Genomic DNA, 14,082 nt, shown 5'->3' on the forward strand with positions numbered 1-14,082 from the left:
TAATTTTTGAGACTTCTTTCAAAACATAAAAAAATAATCTATAAATACACACATGTTCAGTATCAATACTGTTTGTTTTTATTTATTTATTTATTTATTTATTGCATTAAAGGTTACAAATTTCAGCTTCAAGCTCCCAGTCTGCCAATCAAATGGGGGCCATTCTGACTTTAGTGGAGCCAGTGGTTATCATCAATAAACTGGGGACATCCTTCTTTGAGATGGCACTTACACAGACCGTGTACAACCAGTCACTGAAGGCAACTGCAGGAGACAGTGATCGGGCACAGGCATTATCCTCACGCTTTCTTCTTATTCAGAGTGTGTTGTCCTCTTTGGCGGCTATGTTGTCCATTATACCACTGAGCCGCATGGCAGAATGTCATGGACCTAAAGTCTTCCTGGTGGCCTCTCAAATGGGTTCAGTTTTGGGCATGTTTACTCTAGTCATCTTCATGTACTGTGCAGTTCCTCTGGAGATTCTGTACTTGGGTTCTGTGCTGCATGGTTTGAGCGGAGGCGGGCCGATGTTCTGGGCCGGGGTGGCGGCTTTGGCGTCTCTGAGCTCGGAGCAGGGCAAACGCACTCTTAAACTCAACATTGTGGACTTCTGTTTTGGGGTCGCAGGGGTCGTGGGCGGTCTCCTGTCTGGATATCTGTATCAGATGGGACCATCAGTTCTCCTCCTGACAGCAATTCTAGTCAGTGTTGTGGCATTACTGTACTCTGTGTTTGCCCTCACTGACTCGAGACGTTCCCTATCCGAGAGTGAGCCACTGCTGGCTGAATCTCAAACTGGGAAAAAGATGGATCGAATCTCTGTAGGCATGCTGATGACAGCCATGGTGTTGTTCATTCTAGGCATGGTTGGGGCAGAAAATGTGCTCCAGCTGTATGTGCTGAAGCCCCCGCTGAGCTGGGACTCAGTTTGGGCCGGATATGGCAGTGCCACCACCAGCGCCATGTACCTGAGCAGTTTCATAGGGGTCCTGGGTCTGTTCAGATTGTTGGGAGACACAACCCTCACTCTACTGGGTATTGTGTCCAACTGTACTGGGATGGCAATCATGGCATTCGCTGTAGAAAGCTGGGTCTACTTCCTAGGTGAGTTTGTTTTAAGGTGATTATAGGTGATTTATCGTGGAATGATGCACATAAAGTCCTCACCTATACAGATATCAGCGAAATAGGTCTACAGTAACTGATTATGCTTTTTTCTTGTTTATCACTGTGAAGCTGCTTCGACACAGTCTGTAATGTGTAAAGCACTAATAGAAGTAAAGATGACTTGACTTGAAAGGGAGCCAGGGCTCATTAGGGGCCCTCGGGTTGATGTAAAAATTATTTAAAACAAGAAAAAACAAGCATTAAAATAATTATGGAATAATTATTCCACCCCCGGAACATTTTTTTTCTTTGAAAAAAAAAAAAAAAAAATATATATATATATATATATATATATATATATATATAATTTTTTTTTTTTTCAAAGAATAATATATATAAAAACTGTTCCCTCTGTCTTAAAATCCTGGATATGAGGTAACCAAATTTTCAAAATGTGATTTCTAGACCTGGAAATGTCGTGAATTTTTTTTTTTTTTATGTTTTTTATACTGAATTTTTTTTGTTAAGACATGTCCTCAGGCCATACAAAGTGCAGATGAGTAGTTTATTCCCTCATGGGAACAGATTTGGAGAAATTTAGCATTAAATCACTTCCTCTGTAGTGAACGGGTGCCGTCAGAATCCAAACAGCTGATACAAACATCACAATAATCCACAAGCATCCACGACTCTTGAACGTCTTGTGAAGCTAGTTGCATGTTTGAAATAATCAAATTCATTATTAAGGCAACTTTAAATAGTTACTTATTGATAAAATAGAGTTTTCCATTCATAATATTGCTTTCTCCAGTGAAAGGTTGAGATGTGTTGTTTTAAACAGCTAGAGGAATCATGATGTTTGCCTGCGTTCCCATGCCAACACTGCGAGCCATGCTGTCCAAGAATCTGCATCCTCAGCAATATGGTAAAGTTACAACTCCAGAAACAAAAAGTTAAAATGTGCTTCATCTAAGCTTTAGTTGAGGTCATACTGCACATGAACATACCTCTGCTGTGTTTCTTGGCAGGGCGAGTTTTCGGGCTGCTCCAGCTGGTTCTAGCTGTGACTGATCTCTTGTCCAATGTCTTTTTTACCTCCATTTACCCACTAACTCTGGGCTGGTTCAGTGGCTTCTGCTTTCTCCTCTCCTGTGCTATCAGTTACATCAGTGCTGTCCCACTCATGTAAGTAAATCTGTCGTTAAAAGACAATAGCAAAAGTTATTTTGGTGGTTTCTTCTCAGATCATTCAGGGTAACAGTTGTTCATTTGTTTTCCAGTTATCAAAGTGGCAGAAACTTGAGACCTGGATCCATTTGAGATGTTGAACACTTTACATGAAAATGTGTCTGTTCCTATTTTGATTCAGTACTACAAAGCCCCTAATGTAATGAGAAGAATAGGATACAAATTTTATTTCAGCGCTTTTGTGTTTGCTTACTCGCAAAACTTTTGCATTGCCAGAGAACATTTGCAATCACTCACAAAACCTTTGTGTTCTCACAAAAACTATTGCAATTCCTGAGAAAATGTGTGTTTGTTCACAAAACTTCTGCATTCTTTCCAAAAAAACATTGAATTCCCTGATAAATTTTGCATTTGCTCTCGCAAACTGTCTGTTCTCTCGCAAAAGTACCGCATTACCAGAGAAACTCTGTGTTTGCACACAAAACTTTTGCATTAGCTCACAAGACCTTTCCGTACTCTCACTAAAATATTGCATGCCCACGGAAAATTTGAATGCTTTTGCATTTGCTTGCAAATCTTTTGTGTACTCTGAAAATGATTTTCCAATTTTTTTTTCTCACCAAAGTTTCAGATCCTCTTACAAAAGATTTGTTCACTCACAAGATGTTTGCATTGTACTTTTTACAAAAAAAGTAATTTCCCTGTGAATCTTTAAGTTAACTTGCAAAAGCACTGAATGTTTTTCCTTCACTGAAAGCTAAATTTTTTTTCTCCCACCTTATGTTATTTCCATAACTAGCATTTGGACATTTGTTCTTGCGGGACACATTATTTGGTAATATAAGTATTTTTATTGTGGAAATAGTTATAGGTGTTATTATAAAATACTATTAGCATTTTAGGACTGACACATGAAGTGTCTATCAGGGAAAATTATTATTATTATTATTATTTTATGTTGGAGAGCACCATTGCATATGGTTTTGTATTGCTACAGTAAAATAGTATGAGTTTCTTGTGTGTGTTATTCTCAATAAACAATAGATTGGTTATTTGTTTATTCGTTTTAGTCTTTAGTGGGCTAGTTTAGCAGCATGGGTGAAAGGTTCTGCGTTTCACTTTTTAAAACTTTTCTTCAGTTTTGAAGATTCATCACTATTATCTCCCACAGATACAGAGAGCAACATCAGAACAACAAAATAATATTTCGAATATTTTGAATATTTCATCATCAGTATGTTTCATGTGTAATGTCCAACAGCTGCCACATGGTGTCATCTTATCGTCAGTGCACGACCTACTATGGCAAGCGTGTTAGAGTAAAAACGAAATTGATTTAACTAATAATTAAGATAATTACTATTGTATTTCAGTGATGCGCAAATATAAAGAATTCCAATTCTTGTCTAGTCAGATATTAGAAATATATCAAATTATATGTTTTACTAGCCTAGTGAAAATTAAAATAGAGATACAGCGTACAAATTATAGTTAACTTTAGTAACAATTTCTAGTCATCAAAAACATATCCGAGAATATTATTCATAGCTTAAATATATAATTACTAGTCAAGGAGTCACAATTGCAGAACAGACATCTGGAATTTTTGACTAGTCAAAACTCAGTAAAAGCGATTAAAGCCAGAGGCATTAAATGCTTTCCCAGCTTGCCATATGCCTTCTGCCTACGTATTTCCGCTAGCTTCTCGGTGTCTACACGAGCTTCCGGTACAGTATTCCCCGATAGGAAACTGTGTTAGCAGTTAACTCTTTCAGACATATTTAGATTAACTATTGATAACAATCAAATTAATATATTTTTACATTATATCTATATTAACTACAGTGTTATATCATTTAATACCTTATATTAAAATATAAGATCTTAGTAATGAGTTCAAAAACCTTTAAATATCTTCGTCGTGAAGGTGCATCGTCTCGATATTGCGGTGTCCCGTCCTGTAAAATGTCCTCAAGATTTAATTCTGTGATTAGTTTCCACAGTTTCCCTTTGAACAAAGAAACACGCAAAAAGTGGCTTCAGAATATCAAGCGTGAGGATTGTAATGTAACTCCTAATACAATAGTCAGCAGTCGACACTTCAGGACTGAGGATTTCATTGAGCTATCGACTCGCACAGCACGCAGACTGCTGAAGAAGGGCGCCGTGCCCACGCTGTTCACGAGGAACACTTCAGCACCAAAGCGCTCCGGGTTATGGAGGAAGAGACGCGTCACGTCTCCTTTAAAACAAGATCCCGCACCCACGGGCTTCCAGCATCAGGAGCATGATTATTGTTCATCTCTCGTTCAGGATCATCTGAAAGTGGATGAGACCGAAGTTCTCAGAGAGGAGGTCGAGCGCCTGAAGAGGCAGGTTGCAGAGTTTTCTGTCCTTCAGAGGTTTTGTTTGGGGCGATTTGCTGCATCTGTTTCTTAACACAGTTAGGAAGTTCACTTCATGACGCCTTTTCTACGCTTTAAATCATTGTTTTATTCATCTTTTTTGTTATGGTTTAAGGAAGTAGGTAGCCTACGCTTATTTCTATTTGTTGACTAAATTTAATTCTTGAAACTTTTATTTTTAAAAGACCAGATTTCGTTTTGACAAAATAGACAAATTTAAAAACCTTTTGTAATATAATAATAATAATAATAATATTTATTATTATTATTATTATTATTTGAAAATATAGTTTATTTGTTTACTTACTGTACGTTCTCTATTTTTTCACTCCAGTCTTGCCCTGAATATAGCTGTGGTAACTTACATGGTGCTAAATTATGTAATACAATATATAAAAAAAATATTCAATGAATCATATACATGACATACAAGTTTCAATAAAAAATGAATAAATAAAGTATATTTAGTTTACCATAAATGCTTGTCAGTACATTTTAACCATATTTTAACAACAATTTGTTTACAGCATTTATGAAATTACAAATGTGTACTTAAGGCCTACTTTAGTGGATCAGAAAAGCACTCTTAAGGTCACCTTATTGCGCTTAATATAAATTAAACTATCTTTTCATTTAATCTTACATAACATGCCATTAAGTGTCCGGAAATCATTACATTCAGTTTGCATGCAAGTATATTCTTTGAAAATGTGTTATTTCTTTAACAAGTCCTTGCTAAGCATATTATTCAAGTTTAAGGGGGGGGGGGGGGGGTAGGGGGTGAAATGCTATTTCATGCATACTGAGTTTTTTACACTGTTAAAGAGTTGGATTCCCATGCTAAACATGGACAAAGTTTCAAAAATTAAGTTGTACGTTTGAAGGAGTATTTTTGTTCCCAAAATACTCCTTCCGGTTTGTCACAAGTTTTGGAAAGTTTTTTTCGAGTATGGCTCTGTGTGACGTTAGATGGAGCGGAATTTCATTATATGGGTCCTGAGGGCACTTCTGCCGGAAGAGCGCGCGCTCCGGTATAGCGAGGCTGAGCACAGACATAAGCTGTGTCCAAATTCAGGGTCTACATCCTTCGGAGGACGCATTTGAAGGATGTTACGTCACAGCGCCGCGACGAAGGCTGTCCAAATTCGTAGGATCCTTCAAATGCGGCCCACAAATGCGTCCTCCTTTTCCCCGAATTCGAAGGATGGGTGTGATGGATCCTTTCGCGTCCTACCTATCCCATAATTCTTTTCGGCAGGACAAAGCGAGCGGTAGCGGAGTGGGGGAGGAGTATTATTTTCGATGTTTTTTAAAAACTGGCTTTTTCAAAAATATATATTTTCAGTGGTTTTCTAGTTAGGCATTTTGTTTTAGCATTAAGCATTTTTTTTTTTTTACATGTGTACGTGTATATGTAAAAAAAAATGTTTACTTTCGTAAACTAGCTTCTTCCTTACTGCCTGTGTGAATATCCCCTTACACACAGCTTATTTGTTAGTGATTGAAGCTGTTTTAACGCTTCTAAGGACGAAAGAGCAGACAGAAGTGTTTATAAAGCTCCGGGGAGAGAACGATGAGCTCTTCACCCGCTTCTTGCTTGGCGCTGTCACGGTTGCTAGGCGACAGGATATGAGCAACGGTTAAGGGAGGGAACTGAAAGAAGGGTAGGCTGTCCAAATTCACAAACACCGACTTCCGGTTTTTGCGGTCGTCGGAGGACCCATCCTCCTTCAACCGGGTAGGAAGGATCCTAAGGAGGATGCAGACCCTGAATTTGGACACAGCTATAGATACAGATGGTTGGTCTAGGAACGCCCCCGGGAACGCCCCGTCACGTGATGTGAATTTAGCCCGTGGGGGAAAACATTGCCTTGGCACTTGGGACAATCACGCAGAAGAGTTGCTGTGTCGTTTTCTGTACCTCCAATAAACTAACAAATTATTGTCATGAGTCCGGACCCGGTATTCCTCCCTCTCACCACCAGAGGGCGACACTTCCCCATCTCCCGGACTCATTCGTCATTCACATACACCTGGTTCACTCGGTACACCTGTTTTGCATCCGCTCAATCACTTAGACACACACAGCTGATTCCCATTTGTTCACCTACATATATTCTCCTCTCTCCCACCACTCGTCCTGCCTGGATTAATTGTATTTGGAAATGTCGATTGTGATTTATATAGTGTTCCTCGAGTTGTGTGTGGTTTCCCAGTTATCGTGTTTATGCCAGTTTTGTTTTGCCTTTTTGGCCTTTTTGTTCTTTTTATAATAAAGTGTCTCTTCCCTGCATTTGGACCCAGACCTTGCTCTTTCCACGGCGCCGTCTCTACCGCGCCGTGACAATTATGAATTTAAGTTCTACAACCTTCCTAATAAACATACAGAGCCTGAAAGGATTACAAAATGGCTACAAGCAATAAGTTGTGAGGATGATCAAGGGAAGTTGTTGAATCCCAAGACTAAGCATGTGTGTGTGTGTGTGCAGTCGGCATTTCATCACAGGCAGGCTATATTAACATCATGTTCATTATTAACGTTATCAAAACTGTGTAAGGTTGTTTCAGAAAGTGGAATGCATATATAATTAGCCTTATCATTCTACCTGAAGCAAAACTATGTAACGTTAGCCTAGTGTCGAACATAAACCCACTTAAAAAAGCATGTGGACAGGTAACAACTTAGTTTTGTGTCAGAACTTTTACACTTTCATTCATAAATTCACCCCGTCTGTATTTGCGAAACGATTTAATCGCGGAATCCAGTCAAAAATAGAACTTGTTGTATAAAGCAGAATGTCAAGGGATTTGGCTATTTTTGAATGAATACATCTATATTAGGGCTGTAAAATGAATCAAATATCGATATGGACTAGTGTATATGAATATTAAAGTTAAAAGACACTACAATTGTGCTACGTGTCTCTGGGAATGAGTGCTCAATATGTGCATTTTGCCATTCAGATACACACGATGCTCGCAGTGTTTTCCCCCACGCCCCCAGCTATGACTAGATGCCGACTGTATCTATTTCACTGATCAGAGCGATTCACTGATCAGAGCGACAGCGTCGCGAAAAGTCACAAAGAAGTGTGTTTTTGGTTGCCAGGGCAAGACAACCCTGCACAGATTACCAACAAAAAACAGCATTAAGGGACCAGTGGATGGAGTTTATTTTTACAGAGCATCAACGGAGTTGTGCAAGTGTTTTTGTTTGTTCCCTGCATTTCCAAGATGCTTGTTTTACAAACAAGGCCCAGTTTGACGACGGATTTGCGTATCGTTTATTTCTTAAGGATGATGTAATCCCAACGAAAAAGGGTCATGATCGTGTTTTGGAACCGCAGGCGGTAAGACTGCTTAAAGGGGGGGTGAAATGCTATTTCATGCATACTGAGTTTTTTACACTGTTAAAGAGTTGGATTCCCATGCTAAACATGGACAAAGTTTCAAAAATTAATTTGTACGTTTGAAGGAGTATTCTTGTTCCAAAAATACTCCTTCCGGTTTGTCACAAGTTTCGGAAAGTTTTTTTTTTGTATGGCTCTTTGTGACATTAGATGGAGCGGAATTTCCTTATATGGGTCCTGAGGACACTTCTGCCGGAAGAGCGCGCGCTCCCGTATAGCAGCGCACTGAGAGGCTGAGCACAGACTCACTGATCAGAGCGAGAGCGTCGCGAAATGTCACAGAAGTGTGTTTTTGGTTGCCAGGGCAAGACAACCCTGCACAGATTACCAAAAAAAAAAACAGCATTAAGGGACCAGTGGATGGAGTTTATTTTTACAGAGCATCAACGGAGTTGTGCAAGTGTTTTTGTTTGTTCCCTGCATTTCAAAGATGCTTGCTTTACAAACAAGGCCCAGTTTGACGCCGGGTTTGCACATCGTTTATTTCTTAAGGATAATGCAGTCCCAACGAAAAAGGGTCACGATCGTGTGTTGGAACCGCATGCAGTGAGTAAAACTGCTTAAATATCTCTGTGTTGTTAACTTAGCTATCGACGCGTAAGCACATCAAGTAAACAACATGCGATGTTGTCATCAAACTGCACTTTCCACATGTACAGCTTAAAAAAAAAAAAGACGACATAAAGTGGAACTTAGTCATTTTCCAAAACCGCTAAGCAAATATATACAGTTTCAGTACATACCACATAGAGACGTCGTTTGCTGATGCTGCTCTTGTTAAATTTCAGCCTCTGGATCTGTGTCACAGCTTCCAGACGCTCTCAACACAAAAGCTTACTGGCGCTCGTGATTCTTTAGCTCCGCCCACACGTCATGCCTCCAACCTGTCGTGTTTTTCCGGGAAAAATCGGTACAGACTATCTTTCTCTTATGAATATAATAAAACTAAAGACTTTTTGAAGTTATGAAGGATGCAGTACTACTCTATAGGTACTCAAGATTAACAGGATATTGAGTGAAAACGAGCATTTCACCCCCCCCTTTAAAATATCTCTGCCTCCTTGTTAGTGCGTCCCCTCCCATACCGGAGACCCGGGTTCGAGCCCCGCTCGGAGCGAATCGTTGCTGATGCTGCTCTCGTTCAGTTTCAGCCCCTGGATCTGATTCTGGATCATAAATAAATGGCTGAATATGACTGTAAGCCATGGTTTGTTTTGGATGATGGTTTTTCCCTCACGGTAATGTCACAGCTTCCACATGCTCTCAACGCAAAAGCCTACTGGCGCTCGTGATTCTTTAGCTCCGCCCACACGTCACGCCTCCAGCCGGTCATGTTTTTCCGGGAAAAATCGGTACAGACTATCTTTCTCTTATGAATATAATAAAACTAAAGACTTTTTGGAGTTATGAAGGATGCAGTACTACTCTATAGGTACTCAAGATTAACAGGATATTGAGTGAAAACGAGCATTTCACCCCCCTTTAAGTATGATAAATTATACTTTTTTTTAACAAGGGCTAACAAGACTTAAATGTTACTATGCTGTCAATAAAAAATAAGCTACAACTTGGTAGTTGTATTAATTAATTTATGATGTTGTTGCATACAGATTTTTTTCTTGTTTTTGTGGGGGGAACAGAGACAGAAATGTTAATGCTACCAATATAACTTTCTCTACATAAACACACATTATATGTATTAAAAACTTTCACAATTTTGTTAACAGTGTCAATCCATGCAGCCCATAGATGAGTTTTTCCTCTTCATGGTCCATCTCTCAGTTGGTCTTAGAGAGAGAGATCTAGCCCACAGATTCAATATCTATAAGTCTGCCGTGGCCCGTGAGTCCCATCATTACAAGCTGGGCCAGTTTTCTCTACGCCATTCTTGGATTTGTGCGCATCTTCATGTCTGAGGAGGCGGTCAAGGCTCACATGCCAAAGGAGTTTCAGGACTATCCAGACACACATGTTGTGATAGACTGCATAGAGCTGCGTTGCAAAACACCATCCTCTCTTCTGCTTCAAGGTCAAGGGTCCCACTGCACCTACAAGGGTTTAATTGGCATGGCACCACATGGTGCTGTCACTTTCGTGTCATCCGTGTATGCAGGATCTGTCAGTGACAAGGAGCTTCTGAAGCAGTCTGGGATTGTGTCACTTCTGAAACCTGAAATGGCCATTATGGTCAACAAAGGTTTTTTTTATAGACAACTGTGTATCGTGCAAAGTTTACAGACCTTCCTGCCTGCTAAAGAAGGAACAGATGCCAGCTGAGGAAGTGACAAGCTGTTGGATACTGTAGAATGTGTTCCCCCTTAACACATGGACTCTTCCAGTCACCCCTGTCATCCAGTGTGAAATGGACTATTCCTGAACTTTCCATTGGAGTTCACAAAGTGACGGAGAAGAGAGCAGGTGGATGAAAACGGGAAGGCAAACTGTCTGAATATTGTAGATAGTTTGTAGATTTAGATACATAGTATTAGTCCAAATTAGAGGAGTTCTATCGATTGTGCGTGTGCGTGCATCACAAAGTAAGTAATTATATCATTACTGAGCATTCTTAGCAACTCTAAGGATTAACGCAATTACGCCTGTATAAGCGTTTACATTTTACTATTGTTTATTTGATTGTGCTCCACCGCAATTATACTGCTACTTTTCAGTATTATTCATGTTATTTACTGTCAATTTATGCATATTTAGTCATTACAAATAAGGATGCACGGCCGCATCTCGGGTAGCGCGCATGCGCTCTAGAGTTGTTTACGTTCTAAGATACAACACTCACACAGCAGAGATGTTCACGTGAACAGTTCATGCGCAGTGTTAGCGCACATACATAGTTTGCATATGTTTATACTGGACACCCATTTCCACTTATATAAGTAGTTAGACCTGGATTGTTATATTGTCTGTTATATTTATCTCCATTGAACAGCCATTTTCAAATAAGCTTTATTTAAGTTGTTGTTTGTATACATTTAATTTCATATCTATGTTTGTATTTTATATTTTCAGAACCACACATATATGCACATCTAATAAAGACATTTTGGATTATTCAAGTGAGACATCATTGTTCTGACCGGGCAAACTGTAGCCTTCATCCAAACCCGGACTAGCAATAGAATGCAGATTAACAAGATTTTTCATGGTCCTTCGAGCCGGAGGGTGAATTGTTACAGAGATGTCTCAACCTGAGAATGAAGTGCCCGTTGTGCGTCCACGAAGACGGATTAACCCACCAGCTCATCTAGTTGACTACGAGCTTGGTGAGCCATTGCAGCATCGACAGCCACTCCCAGGCCACAGTCCAAGCAGAAGACAGTCACCAAGTACAGTAGGACATACCAGATCGAGTCCTCCTGTCAGCCAAGATTTCGAACGTGGTAAATGGACACTGAGAGATGAATGGCCAAGTGCATCTGATGGGCGAGAAGGAAAGGAAGTAGAGTTTACAGCCATGCTACAAGAAATGAAACAAGAGAATGTAGTCCTGCGAAAACAAGCCAACCAGCTTCCAGAGATTATCTCACCATTACAGGAGATGCGCCATCAGAATGCCATGTTACATTACAAACTTAAAAGTCTTGAGGCAGAAAAGGAATCCCCCTTCAGGCCAGTGACTTTTCCAGCCCCGTCTCCAGGTCCCTTTACTCCAGGGGTGAGCCCTGAGACCCCACAACGGTGTCGTCCAACTCCAGCCCCACGGATAAAGCCACCAACAAAGCCTACTGCTGTGAGAGAACAGCACCCAGCTACAGTGGACGAGTACCCTGGAATGGCCGAGGATTTTAGGAACATGGACATTTCTTCCTCAATGCCTGAGAGAGTACCAACACCAGTAAATTACAGGGACCCTCCTCAGCCCAGGTACCCTCTTTCACACCGCACATTCCATCTCATCTGTAAGAGTTCAAGACTCCAGCACATGAGCGGATGCTGCCTGCTCACACCGACTACAGTCAAGTTTATTACCAGCCTCCATCCACACAGGAAAAGATGTACAGAGGCCCTGCTCCAACTATCCCCTTTCTGACAGCCCCGAACCCTAGAGAGTTCTCTAGACTGAGGATAGCACTAGAAAACTAGAAAGGAGATGAGAAGAGACTCTAAGCAACCTCGTAAATCCACTACCATCCTCCTTGGTACAGAGAACCCAAAACCCAGCCCAACCACACCAGCACATCCACCCAAACCAGCTGCTGTTAAGATAGAAGGGGTGAATGCTTACTGTCCATACTGCGAAAACAACAGACATTTCTTGAATGGCTGTGAGATCTTCAAGTTTCACAGTAAGGAACAGAAAGTGACTTGTATTAAAGGTCAAAATAGATGCTGGCGCTGTGGGCGTGGTCATCATGCCGCCAATTGCACACTCAATCAGCCCCCTCCTCTTCACTCTGCTGACCCATGACTGCACACCGTCACACAGCTCCAACCTCTTTATTAAGTTTGCAAATGACACAACTGTGGTGGGTCTCATTAGCAACAAAGATGAGACAAACTACAGGAATGAGGTGAGCCGCCTGGCCAAATGGTGCAGTGACAACAATCTCTCTCTGAACGTAGAGAAGACAAAGGAGATTGTTGTAGACTTCAGGAGAGCACACACTCAGCACGATTCCTCTGACCATCAATGGTGCAACTGTGGAGAGAGTGAGCAGCACCAAGTTCCTGGGTGTGCACATCAGAGGACCTCTCCTGAACTGAAAACACCGCAGCACTGGCCAAGAAACCACAACAGCGTCTCTAATTCCTCCGCAAACTGAGAAGAGCCAGAGCCCCACCCCCCATCATGTACACCTTCTACAGAGGCACCATCGTGAGCATTCTATCGAGCTGCATCACTGTGTGGTATGGCGCCTGCAACGCGTCCTGCTGAAAGACTCTGCAACGCATAGTGAGAGCAGCTGAGAAGATCATTGGTGTCTCTCTCCCCTCCCTCCAGGACATTTATGGAACACGTCTCACCTGCAAAGCCCTTTGCATCACAGGTGATCCCACCCACCCATCACACAGCTTCTTCAGCCTGCTACCATCAGGGAGGAGACTGCGGAGTCTCCAGGCCAGGACCAGCAGACTGAAGGACAGCTTCATCCACCAGGCTGTCACGAAGCTGAACTCCCTCCCAAACCTGCCCCCCCCTCCCCTCTTCTTCCCCAGGCACCACTGAACTATGAACTTGAACTTGAACTTGAACAAAGTTCTGCTCCAAAATGGCCACAAATCCATGGAGGCGTACGCAATTCTGGATGATGGGTCAGAACGGACCATTATCCTACAAGAAGCAGTCCAGAAGTTGAATTTGAAGGGACAGCCAGAAGACTTGGTTCTTCGCACAGTCAGGCAAGACACCCAGACCATTCACGGGGCGGCTGTGACCTTCACTGTGTCTTCAGTAGCATACCCAAGGAAGGCCTTCAGGATACGGAGTGCCTTCACCGCCAACAGCCTGGGCTTAGCAGAACACACACATCCAGTCAAGGTACTCCAGAAAAGGTACAAGCATCTTGAGGGCCTGCCACTACAGCACCTTCACAAGGTGAAACCAGTGGTTCTCATTGGCTCTGACTGCCCTCACCTCCACACGCCAATCGAACCAGTTAGACTGGGCCCTCCTGGTGGCCCTGCTGCTGTGAGAACACATCTAGGATGGACACTTCAAGGCCCAGCGCTGGAAATATCCAGCAGGTTTTCCCCACAACAGTGTCTCTTCACCAGCTTGCTGCCTAGTAATGACATTTATGCTAATGTGGAGAAACTGTGGAAAAGGGTAATTCTTCCATATCAGAATGAGAAGGTACTGACAAGGTCAAGTCAAGACCAAGAGTGCATCCAACTTCTCCAAGACAAAACAGTGAGAGTGGATGTTAACGGAATCCAGCTTTATGCTACCCCTCTTCTACGGACAAAGGGTATGCCATGTCTACATGCACCCAAAGAAGCTGTCTTGCCACAATTAA

The 14,082-nt window shown here is 41.6% G+C and overlaps 3 protein-coding genes across 3 annotated transcripts; all 3 read left to right on the forward strand.

Moving 5' to 3' along the window:
• LOC113110666 (thymic stromal cotransporter homolog) lies at window positions 1-3,287 on the forward strand. Its single transcript, XM_026274797.1, has 4 exons — window positions 1-1,104; window positions 1,949-2,032; window positions 2,136-2,292; window positions 2,388-3,287. Exons 1-4 carry the CDS (start codon window positions 153-155, stop codon window positions 2,425-2,427), a joined length of 1,233 nt encoding a protein of 410 aa, XP_026130582.1. The 5' UTR covers window positions 1-152; the 3' UTR covers window positions 2,428-3,287.
• Window positions 3,288-4,185: 898 nt separating this feature from the next.
• Window positions 4,186-4,734, forward strand: LOC113110544 (THAP domain-containing protein 2-like). The gene has a single exon (XM_026274679.1). The coding sequence runs from the start codon at window positions 4,186-4,188 to the stop codon at window positions 4,732-4,734; it is 549 nt and encodes a 182-aa protein (XP_026130464.1).
• Window positions 4,735-10,370: 5,636 nt separating this feature from the next.
• LOC113110676 (COPII coat assembly protein SEC16-like) lies at window positions 10,371-12,623 on the forward strand. Its single transcript, XM_026274814.1, has 2 exons — window positions 10,371-10,647; window positions 11,135-12,623. The coding sequence occupies exon 2, from the start codon at window positions 11,304-11,306 to the stop codon at window positions 12,153-12,155; it is 852 nt and encodes a 283-aa protein (XP_026130599.1). The 5' UTR covers window positions 10,371-10,647; window positions 11,135-11,303; the 3' UTR covers window positions 12,156-12,623.
• Window positions 12,624-14,082: the final 1,459 nt, after the last annotated feature.

This window comes from Carassius auratus, chromosome 11 (assembly GCF_003368295.1).
Source record: "Carassius auratus strain Wakin chromosome 11, ASM336829v1, whole genome shotgun sequence".
Classification (NCBI taxonomy): domain Eukaryota; kingdom Metazoa; phylum Chordata; class Actinopteri; order Cypriniformes; family Cyprinidae; genus Carassius; species Carassius auratus.

Coding starts and splice junctions, on each gene's coding strand:
- LOC113110676 (XM_026274814.1), top strand. CDS start 11,304: ATGTCTCAACCTGAGAATGAAGTGCCCGTTGTGCGTCCACGAAGACGG.
- LOC113110666 (XM_026274797.1), top strand. CDS start 153: ATGGGGGCCATTCTGACTTTAGTGGAGCCAGTGGTTATCATCAATAAA. Junction 1,105..1,948: donor AAGCTGGGTCTACTTCCTAG/GTGAGTTTGTTT, acceptor TGTTTTAAACAG/CTAGAGGAATCATGATGTTT. Junction 2,293..2,387: donor ATCAGTGCTGTCCCACTCAT/GTAAGTAAATCT, acceptor TTTGTTTTCCAG/TTATCAAAGTGGCAGAAACT.
- LOC113110544 (XM_026274679.1), top strand. CDS start 4,186: ATGAGTTCAAAAACCTTTAAATATCTTCGTCGTGAAGGTGCATCGTCT.